General features: G+C 41.7%; 1 protein-coding gene across 1 annotated transcript; it reads left to right on the top strand.

The window, feature by feature from the left end:
• Window positions 1-4679: 4679 nt before the first annotated feature.
• Window positions 4680-5609, top strand: LOC110298645 (olfactory receptor 13A1-like). Its single transcript, XM_021168004.1, has one exon. The coding sequence runs from the start codon at window positions 4680-4682 to the stop codon at window positions 5607-5609; it is 930 nt and encodes a 309-aa protein (XP_021023663.1).
• The last annotated feature ends 10634 nt before the right edge of the window (window positions 5610-16243 follow it).

Here is a 16243-nt window from a genome sequence, read left to right as displayed (position 1 = left end):
TCTTTATTTAGTGCATCTGTTGTTCTGATTATTATGTGTCGGGAGGAATTTATTCCTGGTCCAGTCTATTCTGAGTTCTGTAGGCTTCTTGTATGTTCATGGGCATCTCTTTCTTTAGGTTTGGGAAGTTTTCTTCTATAATTTTGTTGAAGATATTTGATGGCCCTTTAAGTAGAAAATCTTCATTTGCATCTACTCCTATTATCTGTAGATTTGGTCTTCTCATTGTGTTCTGGATTTCCTGGATGTTTTGAGTTAGGATCTTTTTGCATTTTGTATTTTCTTTGATTGTTGTGCCAATGTTCTCTATGGAATCTTCTGCACCTGAGATTCTCTCTTCCATCTCTTGTATTCTGTTGCTGATACTCGCGTCTATGGTTCCAGATTTCTTTCCTAGGGTTTCTATCTCCAGCGTTGCCTCACTTTGGGTTTTTTTTTTTAATTGTGTCTGCTTCCCTTTTAATTCTTGAATGATTTTATTCAATTCCATCACCTGTTTGGTCATGTTTTCCTGCAAATCTTTAAGGAATTTTCTTGCTTCCTCTTTAAGGTCTTCTACCTGTTTAGTAGTGTTCTCCTGTATTTCTTTAAGTGAGTTATTAAAGTCCTTCTTGATGTCCTCCACCATCATCATCTGTTATGCTTTTAAATCCAGGACTATCTTTTCGTGTGTGTTATAGCGCCCAGACCTGGGTGGGGTGGGAGTGCTGCGTTCTGATGATGGTGAGTGGTCATGGTTTGTGTTAGTAAGATTCTTACATTTGCCTTTTGCCATCTGGTACTCTCTGGATTTAGTTGTTATAGTTGTCTCTGGTTAGAGCTTGTTCTTCAGGTGATTATGTTAGCCTCTATCAGCAGACCAGGGAGACTAGCTCTCTCCTGAGTTTCAGTGTTTAGAGTACTCTCTGCAGGCAAGCTCACCTCTTGCAGGGAAGGTGCTCAGATATCTGGTGTTCGAACCTGCCTCCTCGCAGAAGTTGTGTTTCAGTCACAAGAAGTCTTAAGATCCCGTGGAGGTTCCTTTGGAGACCTTGGTGGTGTCTGATGACTCTGTGCCCAAGGAACCCCGGTGCTGGCTTAGACCAGAAGGGACTTGTGACCCTGATCAGGCCTGGTTTTCTGCTTCCCTAATTAATGCAGTCTCAGGTTCTGCGCGATTGAATTTGAGCAGAAGCTGTGTTCCACTCACCAGAGGTCTTAAGATCCTGTGGAGGCTTTCAAGCCCTGACACTATTGCATACACTGGCAAGATTTTGCTGAAAGGACCCAGACATAGCTGTCTCTTGTGAGACTATGCCTGGGCCTAGCAAACACAGAAGTGGATGCTCACAGTCAGTTAATGGATGGATCACAGGGCTCCCAGTGGAGGAGCTAAAGAAAGTACCCAAGGAGCTAAAGGGATCTGCAACCCTATAGGTGGAACATCATTATGAACTAGCCAGTACCCCGGATCTCTTGTCTCTAGCTGCATATGTATCAAAAGATGGCCTAGTCGGCCATCACTGGAAAGAGAGGTCCATTGGACACACAAACTTTATATGCCCCAGTACAGGGGAACGCCAGGGCCAAAAAAATGGTAATGGGTGGGTAGGGAAGTAGGGGGAGGGTATGAGGGACTTTTGGGATAGCACTGGAAATGTAATTGAGGAAAATATGTAACCAATAAATATTAAAAATTTAAAAAAATAAATAAATAAAATAAAATATTACAGGAAGAATTATGCGGCTACACACACCTAAGAGTTTTGAGAAGGTATTGGTCATTACCTTTGATGTTTAAAAAAAAAAAAAAAGATCCTGTGGAGGGTTCTTTGGGGACCTTGCGGTTTTCCACAGACTCTGTGCCCAAGGTATCCTGGTACTGGCATGGACCGGAAGGGCTGAGTTAAATTACTTATTAGTTTTATAACTCAGATTAGTCTCTTTATGGCAGATTGACTAGAAAGGTCAAATTTAATTGAGGCTCTTATCTCTTCTTAATTTGCTCTACAAATTGTTCAAATCTTGAGTTTTGCTATAAGTGTTGCGTTTGTTGTTCTGTTAGTGGGTGACATTTTAGGAGAGATTGAAAATGTGTATTTTGTCAAAGTTCAAGGACTTTGGAGGATCTGGAACTTAAAGTGGTCAGTAGTCATTTGGTTTGTGAAGTTTGGATTATTTTAGCTCCTTTAGTTTTTGCAATTACTGATTCTGAATGGGTTACTTTCTGCTCTGTTCTGTGACTGCAAGAGATGGTTCACTATGTGTTCATCTTCTGGCTATGTCGGGAAGCCAATCTGCTGCTAAGGGCTCATGCCATAGAACATGGTGGAGCTAAAGTCCTGTACATTCATGCTGAACCTCACCTCCACAGCCTTCACACAATCTATTCCCATTAGAAGATTTGAAAACCTCAGTTAAAAGTTGCTTCCATTCAGGGTCAACCTCAAGTGTGATCTACCACAATGACTGCATTTCCGAGGTAATGCATGAGAGTGGCCCACTCTTTCTGTCCCCACATAGTGATGAACTCATCTGTCAGTGCTGGTTTTATTGATAAGATTATGTCACACTAAGATGATGTAATGATGCAATGATAAAATCAAATGAGTGAAACCAATAGAGTATGATGAGGGACAGTTTGTTAATAAGAAATACATCTTGCTACAGTGATCAAGGGTACATGATGCTCAGGCAAGATGTTTTGAGGGCATCCCTGGGGTAGAAATCACCAAGGGGTCAGTGTTCTAGAGTTGTGCACATGACATCAGGCATCTGCTTTCTCCATGCCTTATGGCTTGGCAACTGTGGCCCAGAGAGACTCATGTTTACCTCGTTGTTGGTAATTGCCCTCTGAGGGCCACCTCCAAGCAATCTCAAAGTCCATCCCAGGGGTTAGTACCCACATTAAGGTCAAAAGCAAACAAATGAGACACAGGGCTCTTTGTGGATACAATGTATGAATTATTCCTGACATATAGACATCTTGGATTTAAATGGGCAGCCAAGAACAGCTTCTTATACCATGTGAGTTGTTGTTTCCTCTATTCACTTCTTCCTTTTGGGCACCCATCTTCACACACACACACACACACACATGCTGTCTCTACTTCTTTCTTCCTTCCTTCCTTTCTTCCTTCCTCCCTTCCTTCCCTTCTTTTTGTCTTCTCTGAGGATGGGATGACAATCAAAAGAGATTTGGTTTTGCTCTAATCTATTTTAGTGTATATATATATATATATATATATATATATATATAAACAACTGTTATCAGAGTCACCTTGCTTCAAAATTTCATCTGGAAACCTTAAATGCATGGCTCTATAGGTCTGCTCTGTGACCTATCTGACCAGTTGATCATTGTGAACAGAAATCTTGCCCTGTGGCTTGGCTCTGAGGCAGAGCTAGATCTCTAGAGAAGCCTGATGGTTTTCTGTGAGTTTGGTACAGAGTTCAGCGCTCAGAAACTCCTGTGGCTTGAGGAGTTACAGGCAGACAGGTACTAGGCTGAGACATAATCAGAGGGAATTTGGGAGTTCACTTGAGAAGCCCTATGTCCATATGATAACTTGGGTATCTATAGAAAATACTGAGAGATCACCCTTGGCTTTGCGGAGATAAGTATGTGTCTTGAGGGTTCTATGGGTAGCTTAGCTTTTCAGTGGGAGGGGATGGACTTATAAAAAGCTCAAAATGCTCTCAAGTTCACCCTGTAGGAGAAAGGCCTTGATTGGTGCATACACAGTGGAAGAGTGTCTTCCTTGTTCAGCACATACCCTTTGTGACTTCTTTTTTTTCATGCAGCCAACATCCCACTCATGGAGTCTCCAGGATGGGTGTGGGCCTGCTCATTCCCAACAGACAGTAGAAAGGGGCAGAGCTCTTTCTCTGCGTGCTGATCAGTCCACATCCGTCTCTACCTGAGAGACCTATACACATGGGGAGTCCTGGATGATTACAGATATATGTGTATGAGGTGAAGGGAAGACAGACGTGAAGCTGGCAGAGTGATAACCTAGAAATTTGGCTGTATTGAAGCTGAATCTATGCCATAGCATGGTCAGACACCTTCGCTGGCAGGCACAAGCCTCCACCAGTGCAAGGGAGCTGTTGTCCTCACTGAGTTTATCATTCACAGGGGAGTGACTTAGGTTGGCAATGGAGAAATAGAAAGTGTGGTGTACAGAAAAGAGGTGCTATGCTATAACTGCTCCATGTTCTAAACCACTCCAGATCCCAATCATGCTCTCTCCCAAACTGTTTTTCTGCCTGCCTCTGAGAAGGCAGCCCACCCCTTGATAAGTCTGGTCCTTTCTAGATCCAATAAGTCTATGCTATGGAACAGATTTCCCCTTGGTATACATTAGCTGCCTGGCATACATGCTAAGAGGAGCTCCAGTTCTCAGGGTATCATAGGACATGATCTATGTTGAATGAAACAGAGGCTGTAGAAGGATATTGACCATTTTAGGCAGGGGTTCCTTCTGTTCTGGGTCTACTGTGTACAGAGTGGAGAGTTCATGCTCCCCCTGTCACACTGTGTTGAGAGATGATGTTATCATTTCTACAGAAACAGAGCAATGAGAAGCACTCTTACTCATGGCTGACTGAACCCAGTGTGAAATGATGGCTGTCCCACACCCTGTGTCTCCTTGACCATCCCCAGCTGTGTCACAGTAACTCCCAGGACTTACTCTCAAATGGAAATATACAATTACACAACAGTGGTGGAGTTTCTCCTGCAGGGACTCTCTGAGGACCCTGGGCTCCAGGCTCTCTTCTTGGCCTTTTTCTTGCTTCTTTACATCATGGCTCTTGCAGGAAACACCCTCATCATCATAGCCTTTAGCCTCAACCGAACCCTTCACACCCCCATGTACTTCTTACTTACAAACCTGGCCCTGTTGGACATCATCTGCACATCCACTGTTGTTCCCAAACTGCTGGAGAGTTTGGTGGGTAAGAGCAGCCACATTTCTTACAAGGGATGCATGACCCAAATCTTCTTCCTCATCGGTGTTCTAGGGATTGAACTGCTGCTGCTCACTTCCATGGCCTATGACCGCTATGTGGCCATCTGCCGCCCACTGCACTACAACACGCTGATGAGCTGGCCCATCTGTGTCCTGCTTGCAGGCAGTGTGTGGGTGATTGGCATAGCCAACGCATTTGTGCAAACTGGCCTGATGATCCGACTCAATTTCTGTGGCCCCAACCAAATTCGTCACTTCATATGTGAAATCCCAACACTGCTGCTTCTGTCTTGCAGCCCAACCACCCTCAACAACATCATGATTGCTGTCGCAGACGCTTATTTTGGTGTGATCAACTTTCTGTTGACTATGATATCCTACAGCTTCATCATTTCCAGCATTCTGCGCATCCGCTCAGCTGAGGGCAAGAAGCGTGCCTTCTCTACCTGCTCTGCCCACCTGGTGGTGGTCACCCTGTACTACTCCACTTCCATCTACACCTATTTCCAGCCTGGCTCTGGATCCTCCTCGGAGAATGGCAAGGTTGTTACCTTATTGTACACAGTAGTCAGCCCTACCCTGAACCCCATCATTTATTCTCTGAGGAACAAAGATGTCAAGGTAGCCCTCAAAAAGTTATTTGCCTGTTTCCATTGAGGAGGCAGAAGTCACCAAATGTGACTTGATCAAGCTGTTGATGAACTATTTGGGATGTGTAACTGAGAATCTGATGTCCTGTCAGAGAACAGATAGGTAATTTATATGGTAGATGTACATCTTCTGTGCTCTCCTTGGAGGAGCCACTGGCCATTTTCTTTTGGAAATGTGGACATCCAGGTTTGGGGTAGGTGTGTTTATATCCTGGGTAGCTATCTCTTATGTAGAGCTTTTTGGTATCATGCATTGGAGAAAATCACCCAGACCTCGACATTGGACTAAGTCCTCTTAGTTTGGACTTGAGAACTGTGTCTGGTTGCACCATGGTCCTTACACCTCTGAGAGGAGAAAGAACAAGCAATATACTTCTCATACAGGTAATGCCCAGGAAGGTGTGGTTTGACTTGTCTGTTCCTCTTGATCCGGGTTGCTTTGCCATCTTAGTAAAGGATGCCAGACTTTTCATGATTTGGACAGTAGCTTCTGCAGACTGAGTAAGAGATTAATATCCCTCTGTCCTCTGAATGCTGTTGTCCACTGCATCCTCCTAGACTCTTACCCCTCCCCCCAAACAGTTTCCTCTATGCTATAATAAACACTGTTTTGTTTAATGCTGTTGTTAGCAACCTCCAAAGGCACAACTGCCTCTGTGATTCTTCACCTTTGAATCTATTGGTGTAGTTTCCTTTTGAAGACATTTATATATTTGCTAATCACTTGTTCCAAACACTTTTTAGGGTCTATATAGGTTTGATCACCTCTGCCATGGCATGGTTATTTTCTCTCAAGGGCATACTCTGATCCTGGGAAGTCTCCTTGAATGGCTCAAAATCCTCTTCTCAGTATACAAGCACACACAGACACAACCAAACTTGTCAATGTGTTTGTGCTCATGTTTATTATATAGATCAGGCTACAGGATCCAGCTGTTATTTTTCTTTCAAGAAGTCTCTTATAAGTCAACAAAGGCTATCAGGCTTGGCAGCAAGTGCTGAACCATGGTGTTGGTCATACATTTTGATCTTAAAATGTGTTTTCTACACTGTATCCAGGGTTTTAATGTCCACTGTGCTTTACTGAAAGAGTTCAAGCATAGTGAATGGGTCAGGATTTAGCCGGACAGCTGTGATTTTTGTCTCTACTCCTCTGCTGTTGAGTTCATGTTTTATATCCATTTTCTAAATTATTTATTTGTGTGCCCTTCTATTTTACTCATTTCAAAACAAGCTACAATTATTAATTCACTCTTCCTTAAATAGTTTCATATGCATATTAGAGACAATAATTTGTTTGTAGGTTTTTCTGACCTGAAGCTCTAAAGGAAAAAATTTCAGACAGTGGAATGGGTGAGTCAGGGTATTATTTACTGAGTTTTGGCAAATACACACAGCTATTTAATACAACTCTCCTAGGAGAGCGGAGATGGTAGCCTTTAATGTAGGATGTTTTACCCAGGGCTGTTCTACATGTTGGGCCTGAGGTCATCAGTGCCCTTTCTGGTAGTCATTGCTGTCCTGACATTTCAGCTGCAGGTCAGTTTTGTGTGTTATAGAACTTTGTACACATGACATCAAGCAACACACATTCTGACATGTGTGCTCTTTCATAGCACATTGGTTTTTTTATTTTTTAATATTATTTATATGTATGAAGGTTTTTACTGGATGTTTGTATATATATTACAAGCATGCCTAATGATCTTGGAGGTCAGAAGAGGGTGTTATATTCCCTGGAATAAAGTGACAGATGGCTGTATGTCACCATGTGGATGGGCAAATAGAGCCCAGGTCATCTGCAGAGCAGTAAGTATTCTTAAATGATGAGCCATCTTTCCAGCCATACAACAATATTTAAAATGGACTCCTGTTCTTTTATGTAACCAATGCTATGTTCTTTTCCATTTTGATGAGTACTACGATCTAAGGCTATAACACACTTTGTTACTCAACTCCCGTAAACAATCAAAATAAAATCAAATAAATCCTCTTCCATTCCTTTCTTTCTCTACAGTAAGTGACTGTGAATGGCCTCTCAGGGACTCAGGGTGAGTGGAGGCTGAGTTTTGTATCAAAGTTTTCACTGGGGTTTTACCCTTCATACTCTCAGCAACAGTGAATGGGATTTCTACTGGCTTTTACTCTCACCTACATTCGATGATAGAAAAGGACTCAGGATTGAAGCCTAATCATCCCTAACTCCTACTCAGCTCCTGAGAGGTTCCCTCCTGCTCTAGGAGTGACACTGACATTGGGGTTGTGTACTGACTAGTTTTGTGTCAACTTGACACAGCTGGAGTTATCACAGAGAGCTTCAGTTGAGGAAATACCTCCATGAGATCCAATTGTAAGGCATTTTCTCAATTAGTGATCAAGCCAGAAAGGCCCCTTGTGGGTTGGACCATCTCTGGGCTGGTAGTCTTGGTTCTATGAGAGAGCAGGCTGAGCAAGCCAGGGGAAGCAAGCCAGTAAAGAACATCCCTCCATGGCTTCTGCATCAGCTCCTGCTTTCTGACCTGCTTGAGTTCCAGTCCTGACTTCCTTGGTGATGAACAGCAGTATGGAAGTGTAAGCCAAATAAACCCTTTTCTCCTCAACTTGCTTCTTGGTCATGATGTTTGTGCAGGAATAGAAACCCTGAATAAGACAGGTTGTAAGCAGTAGTTGATGTAGTTTGTAGGGCTGCACTGTTGTTATTTAGTGCAGAGGTGTAGCCCTACGAAGTACATCAACTACTGCTTCACACATTGTTCTGCCCCTGTGGTCCTTAACACCCCTGGTGATTTACATTTTTTAATGTGTTACTTAGGAAGGTATTACTTAAATTCTAAATATTTAGGCATTTCCCAATTGGCACTTTTCATCTAGCTTCCTTAGAGTCAGTTGCTGCTGGAGAACCGTGTGCCTTTCAGTTCTTGAGAAACTGAGGCGCTCCTCAAGGAAGAAAAGCATTCAGGTTGTGTTTCCTAGAAGTCAGCAATGCATATAAAGGGCCTACAGGGTAATTATTCTGAGACATTAATATTGTACACTCTATATAGCTTGCAAACACTGTATCCTGGCAACTACAGTTGTATTCTTCCTGGGCAACTGCCATTATACTCTCTTTCTGATTAGGGGTATCCAAAGTCTGATTGTTTGTAGTGAACTTGTCTCATCCTCAGTCTTGCTCAGACCCCTCCATCCCTCCATCCTGGTCTGGTTTTCATTTCTCACTTACTACACACACACACACACACACACACACACACACACACACACACACACACACACACACATGTTCCGAGGGTCCTCAAAAGACCCTGTATCCTGTCATCATTGTGTTGGTGCTCATGAAGAATGGAAGTCGCAGTTTCTGGAGGCAGTTAGTTCGTGCTGATGTCCTTCTTGTTCTGTTCATTACTGAAAGGACTGAGATACTCCACTGTAATAAACCACTTCACTTTGCCTTGTACTTATATCAGTTTCTTTTCCTGTGCCTAATAGTTCTGTTTCTAGGGGTAGAAGTGTTTTGGAGTTCTTCTGTCACACTGACTGTTTCTAACTCCATGTTAACCCTTTGTCAATAAGTAATTTCCTTTATTCATGCTATTAACTTCTGCTCTGAGATTAAGACTATCTGATATTAAAAGGCTTAGCTGGTGCAGCTGTCATTCAACGGTTGGTATGATGTATTTTTTCATTATTTTATTTTCTGTCTAATTAATTTTTAAATTTATTTACATGAAAAATATTGCCCCTCAAGTCCCCTGCTCCAAAATCTTTCACCTTATCTCTCCTCTTCTTCCCCTCTGAGAGGATGCCCCTCCTGGGCATCCATCTTCTATAGGGCATCAAGTCACTACAGGTTTAGGCAAGTAGTCTTTCACTGGGGCACAACAGGGCATTGACTTCTCTGCTACATATATGTCAGGGGCCTTGGATCAGCCCATGTATAGTCTTTGTTAGGCATCTTAGTCTCTGGAAGCTCCTAGTTGACACCTTTGGTCTTCCTATGGCATTGCCATCCCCTTCAGTTCTTTTAATCCTTCCCCCCAAGTCTTCCACAGGGGTCCTCAACCTCAGTTCAATGCTTGGCTGTGCATCTGTCTCAGTCTGCTGCTGGTAGAGCCTCTCAGAGGACAGCTATGCTAGGCTGCACACACAACCTACTATCATCAGTAATAATGCCAGGGTTTGGTCCCAACCCATGGGATAAATGCCAAGTTGGGCAGGTCACTGGTCAGCCATTCTTTCAGTCTCTGCTCTATTTTTGTCCCAGCTTTTCTTTTAGAGAGGAACAATTTGAATAACAAATTTTGACGGTGAGTTGGTGATTCTTTTCCTGTACTGGGGGCTTTTCTAACTGCTGGAGTGGACTCTGCAGGCCTCATCTCCCCAGTGTTGGGCATTTAAGAAAAGGTCACCACATTGAGTTCTGGGTACTTCTCACATCCAGGTCTCTGGGACTTTCTGCAGATTCCCGGGCACACCACCCTCAACAACTGCATATGTCCTTTTATTCTCCTGACCCTCATGGCTCCTTTCCTATCTTGCCCCATATGTGACCCTGCCCCCCTTTTCTTCCCCCTCCCCTTTTCCATTCTGCTTCTGCCCTTCCTTCCCTCTCTCCCCTCCCCTCCCCTCCCTCCCTCCCTCCCTCCCTGTCTCCCTCCTTCCTTCTTTCTGTCCCTCAGCTTCCCATGATTGTTTTGTTCTCCCTTCTAAGTGGGCTTTAAGCATCCTCTCTTGGGCCTTTCAGTTTGTGCTGGCAAGTGACACTGAGTCCAGAAACTATTTGATCCCTTGAGCTTGTTATTTCTGTAAGGTCTCAAGGACATGACCTGGAGTGTTATCAGGAGGAGTGTTGGGTGTTGGTTTTTTAAGACACTGAGGCTGTGCCATGCTAATGCTAGAGGAGGGGGAGCACAGAAACTGTCTGCATATCTTGCTTGCCATGAGAGGTGGGGTGAGGGGGGATGGGAGCCTCTGGCAGGGAAAGCAGAGGCAAACTGTCTGTATAATGCCTAAGTCTCTCTAGTGTAAGAAATTCAGGGGTTACAACACAGGAGGAGCTGAGAGTTCTAAATCTTCATCTGAATGCTGCTATCAGAATACTGACTTCCAGGCAGCTAGCATGAGAGACTTATAGCCTACACCCACAGTGACACTCCTACTCCAACAGGGCCAGCCCTAAGAGTGTCACAACCTTGGTTGAGCATATGCAAACGATCACATACCAGCAATGGAGGAGTGTTCTCTTTGCTCCACATCCTAGCTAGCTTGTGCTAATACTTGAGGTTTTATCTTAAGTGTTAGGAACCAACAAGCTAATAACTAACAGGTATCTTCCCGAGATGGTCAGCCTTGAATTATAATAATCCACAACAGATTCATTCCAATAGACAAGGCCCAAGAGAAAATCATTTTAGGAACGATAACTGCTATTAATGTGCTTTTCCTGCTATTATTAAACATATATGACAGCCACTAGGTGTCATCCCACCCTTTTGAGGAGATCTCTCCAGATCTACCAAGATGCACTATCTTGTAGTGATGCTATATAGACAAATAGATGACTTCTCAATTCTTTATGATGATCCCATTAGAATTCCTAAAATTATATCAGTATTTATTAAGCTCTTTTATAGTGGGACTTCTATTAGGTCTCTTCTGATAGTCAAAACTTCAATGAGAACTCTGCCACTCTCCAATATGTCATCAGTTAATTGCTTCAGGTAGTCACCAGACTTTCTACTACTCAGAGCAAATTCCAAGAGGTTCTAAAACCTTTAACCAACGGTCATAAAAAGGGAGCTCATGATTTATTGTAGTTTCTAGGATAGAAGAGATAATATTGACTGATTTATTTATATAAAACTTCACTAATAACTTAGCTATGTTTTGTACCTCTCCATAAACCTGTTGTTGAGCTGTAACAGGTGATAAGTGTTTAGCCAGATAAATACTCCTAATGGATATTCACTGTTGTCAACTTCTTATTGGATTGATGACTTGAATTTATGTGTGAACTTGTGATGAACTTTGTACCATGTGACATATATTCTAAAAAGATGGATTAGTACTGAGGACACAAAAAGAAGGGAAAAGAACTTCCCTTATCCCCCCTTTTTATTCTCTTGCCCCCATTTTCTTAGATTTCATAGGCAACTTTTACAACTTACAAATAAATGCTAATGTCACTTTGTTTTGTTTTGTTTTGTTTTGTTTTGTTTTGTAGATAGGGTTTCTCTGTCTAGTCCTGGCTGACCTGGAACTCACTCTGTAGACCAGGCTGGACTTGAACTCAGAAATCTGCCTGCCTCAGACTCCCAAGTGCTGGGATGAAAGGCGTGTGCCACCACTGCCTGGCACACCAATTCTAACACTTATTAAGGATAATCTCTTATGCTTTAAGAGCACCACCACTGCCCAGCTAAAGTCACTTTTCAAAGTGTCCCATTTTCTTCCTGTGTCTTTGACTACCAGGCTAAAAGTTAGAGTTGCCCAGTTCCTGCTGACTTAATCCACCCCATGTCCTCAGTTAGGTTACAGGTGTTAATCCCCTAAACCAGTGGCTTTTAATCCTCAGAATTAGCATAGAACAATTCCAGAGACCATCAGTCTTTAAAACCATACTAGAGTCCTACTCTGTGTCCCCCTTCAACTGGCTCCAAGCCAGGAGGCTCCCAACACTTAACCATTCTGACCAGTGTAAGGTGGAATATCAGAGTTGTTTTGATTTGCATTTTGCTAATGACTAAGGACTAAACTTTTTGTTGTTGTTGTTGTTGTTTTTGTTTTTCAGTTCACACATTCTGGCACTGAGACAACCCAGGCCCCCTTTATTTATACACCTATTTTTCCACAGCTAAAAAGGTTTTATATTCATCTTCTCATTTTCTCACATACTGTCTCTTTTAAGAACTAACTTTTAACAATAATGTTCATACTGTATTTTCTCCCCTTCTTCTCCCCCTCAATTTTTGCCTTTTTCTGCTAACCCATGTATTGTATCAAGAAAGAGCAAACATAGCTTTATTAAGTGGTAAATATCTAACACTATAAACTCATTGTTACATAACTGAGTGACTGTGATTGGTAGCAATTGTGTATTCACTCTGGAGAGGTGATAGATTGCATACTTGGGAAATTCTAATTTAATTATCAGCACCTAACATCTTCCCATATCCTAATAAGGAGATCTAATTCTTTTAAAGCCCAGGGCTCTCAGCAAATTAGTAAGCTGAGTCCGTTGTTCATCCTTGCTTCGCTCATCTCTAAATGTTCCTATTAGGTCTTGGAACCAATGTCCTTCAAGACCTTCATAACTGTGTTTTTATTTATTTATTTATTTATTTATTTATTAAATATAATTACTTATCTTTTGGTACTGTCAAGTCATTCATTCCCCTTTTGGTTCACCCTCCAATAGTTCCTCATCTCATTCCTCCTCCCCCTCTCTCCAAAATGATGTCCCCACCCTCCCACCCTCTATCCCCACCACACCTCCACCCTGCCAGGCCGCCCTTCTCCCTGGGGCCTCAAGTCCCTCAAGGACATCTTCTCTCACTGATTGCAGACTAGGCAGTCCGCTGCTGTATATGTGTCAGGGGTCCAGTTTGTGTATGCTGCCTGGTTGGTGGTTCAGTGACTCAGGGGTCCAGGTTAGTTGAGACTGCTGGTCTTTTTAACTTTGATGAGTATAAACTGCCCCTCCTTGTCTTTTTTGATAACTTTGTGTTGGAAGTCAATTTTATTCGATATTAGATATTACTCCAGCTTGTTTCTTCAGACCATTTGCTTGGAAAATTGTTTTCCAGCCTTTTACTCTGAGGTAGTGTTTGTCTTTTTCCCAGATGTGGGTTTCCTGTAAGCAGCAAAATGTTGGGTTCTGTTTGTGTAGCCAATCTGTTAGTCTATGTCTTTTTATTGGGGAATTGATTCCATTGATATTAAAAGATATTAAGGAAAAGTAATTGTTGCTTCCTGTTATTTTTGTTGTTAGAGTTGGGATTCTGTTCTTGTGGCTATCTTTTTTTAGGTTTGTTGAAGGATGACTTTCATGCTTTTTCTAGGTTATAATTTCCCTCTTTGTGTTGGTGTTTTCCTTTTATTATCTTTGAAGGCTGAATTCGTGGAAAGATACTGTGTGAATTTGGATTTGTCATGGAATACTTTGGTTTCTCCATCTATGGTAATTGAGAGTTTTGCTGGGTACAGTAGCCTGGGCTGGCATTTGTGTTCTCTTAGGGTCTGTATAACATCTGTCCAGGATCTTCTGACTTTCATATTCTCTGGTGAGAAGCCTGGTGCAATTTGAATAGGTCTGCCTTTATGTTACTTGACCTTTTTCTTTTACTGATCTTTTTGTTTGTTTGTTTTGGGGGTTTTTTTGTTTGTTTGTTTGTTTGTTTGTCTGTTTGTTTTTTAAGACATGGTTTCTCTGTGCAGTCCTGGCTGTCTTGGAACTCACTCTGTAGATCAAGCTGGCCTCAAACTCAGAAATCTGCCTGCCTCTGCCTCCCAAGTGCTGGAATTAAAGGCATGTGCCACCACTGCCTGGCTCCCTTACTTATTTTAATATTCTACCTTTACTTAGTGCATTTGTTGTTTTGATTATTATGTGTCGGGAGGAATTTCTTTTCTAGTCCAGTCTATTTGGAGTTCTGTAGGCTTCTTGTATGTTCATGGGCATCTCTTAGTTTAGGTTAGGGAAGTTTTCTTCTATACTTTTGTTGAGGATATTTACTGGACCATTAAGTTTAAAATATTCATTCTCATCCACTCTTATTATCCNTAGGTTTGGTCTTCTCATTGTGTCCAGGATTTCCTGGATGTTTTGAGTTAGGATCTTTTTGCATTTTGCATTTTCTTTGGTTGTGGTGTCCATGTTCTCTATGGAATCTTCTGCANCTGAGATTCTCTCTTCCATCTCTTGTATTCTGTTNCNGATGCTCACATCTATGGTTCTTGATTTCTTTCCTAGGTTTTCTATCTCCAGAGTTGTCTCCTTTTGGGTTTTCTTTATTGTTTCTAATTCCATTTTTATATCTTGGATTGTTTTGTTCAATTCCATCACCTGTTTGGTTGAGTTTTCCTGTAATTCTTTAAGGGATTTTTTGTATTTCTTCTTTAAGGACTTCTACCTGTTTAGCTGTGTTCTCCTGTATTTCTTTAAGTGAGTTATTAGTATCCTTCTTAAAATCCTCTACCAGCATCATGAGATATGATTTTAAATCCAAATCTTGTTTTTCAGGTGTGTTGGGGAACTCAGGACTCTCTTTGGTGGGAGTGCTGGGTTCTGATGATGCTGAGTGGTCTTGTTTTCTGTTAGTAAGATTCTTATGTTTGCCTTTCGCCATCTTGTAATCTCTGGCATTAGTTGTTATAGCTATCACTGACTGGAGCTTGCTCCTTCTGTGATTCTGTTAGCCTCTGTTAGCACTCCTTGGAACCCAACTCTCTCCTGAGGCCCAGGTGTCAGAGTACTTTCTGCAGGCAAGTGTGCAGAGTTCTGGAGCTCAGCTATGCTTCCTTGCTGTAGATGAAGGTGCAAAAGGAACCCTGTCCCAGAAGCTATGTAGCTTTTGCTGTCCCCGTGCACTCTTGTGCAGACTGGTCTCTTTGGGACCCGGGATACAAGATGAAATTATTACTAGTTTGATGATGTAAAGAATGAAATTGTATAGCCAACTGTTCCTGTGTAAGTCCTATAATCTACCTGGTATACAAATCTGTTGTGGCATTGCCATGAGGGGTCTGTCTAGGCAATCCAGTATGAGTTCTTAAATGTCCTATAAAGTTAAGGAATAGTACATGTTTCCTAAATTAAGCTGTATTTGTATAAATAACTGTAAAATTTGAGAATTAGCAGTACCTAAAAACAGGAATAATTTCAAGCAAGTGAAAACCATGACCTATACATTGGCCATCCATATACAAATTAAAAACTTGAGTTTTCAACATTTCAAAAACAGTGGCTATAGAACATAAGTCAATTATTTGTGAAGCAGAGGAGAAGCTCAAGAGAATAAAGATGTGATCCAATCCCATATGTTTCTCTCCCATTCGGTGAGCTGTTTATAAATACAGTAAATGCATTATTCATTGCCTGCACACATAAATTTACAGGAAATATAGAAGTTTGAGGCAAATTCTAACAACTTGTATTTTGGATAATGATAATCAACTTTGCCTAAAGTGTTTGCCATGCAATAGGCCAAATATCAGTATTCTGCAAGAACCAATTTAATTGCTGTTTGAAATAATGAATAAATGTTTCAACAGGTTCCTAAGACATTCTTTCTAAAATACTTTCATGATCCTATTCCACAATTATGTATTAACACAGCAACAGCTTCATAATATGGTGTTCAAACTTTACTTGGAGATGAAGAAAGATGAATCCATATTAATGGTCCATTTTGCCAAAGAACTGCTGTGGGCACATGAGTAGCAGTAACACAAACAGCCAACAATTGATCCTAGTCTATATAATGTATCTGTTGTTGGCTAATAGATTTCTCTACTTTCTACAAAGCTATTTGTCCCTCACCAGTTAATTTGCATCCCTAGAGATTATTAAGAGGAGGCTTAGTCCTCCTGTGGTGAGCTTATAGTGAGGTCTTAGTCAATTAACATCTCCTAGAAACTTTT

Source organism: Mus caroli, chromosome 7, assembly GCF_900094665.2.
Source record: "Mus caroli chromosome 7, CAROLI_EIJ_v1.1, whole genome shotgun sequence".
NCBI classification, from domain to species: domain Eukaryota; kingdom Metazoa; phylum Chordata; class Mammalia; order Rodentia; family Muridae; genus Mus; species Mus caroli.
This window is presented reverse-complemented; position numbering and strand designations above follow the sequence as displayed.

What these genes read in the sequence shown, in the direction of transcription:
- LOC110298645 (XM_021168004.1), top strand. Translation starts at nt 4,680, where the DNA reads ATGGAAATATACAATTACACAACAGTGGTGGAGTTTCTCCTGCAGGGA.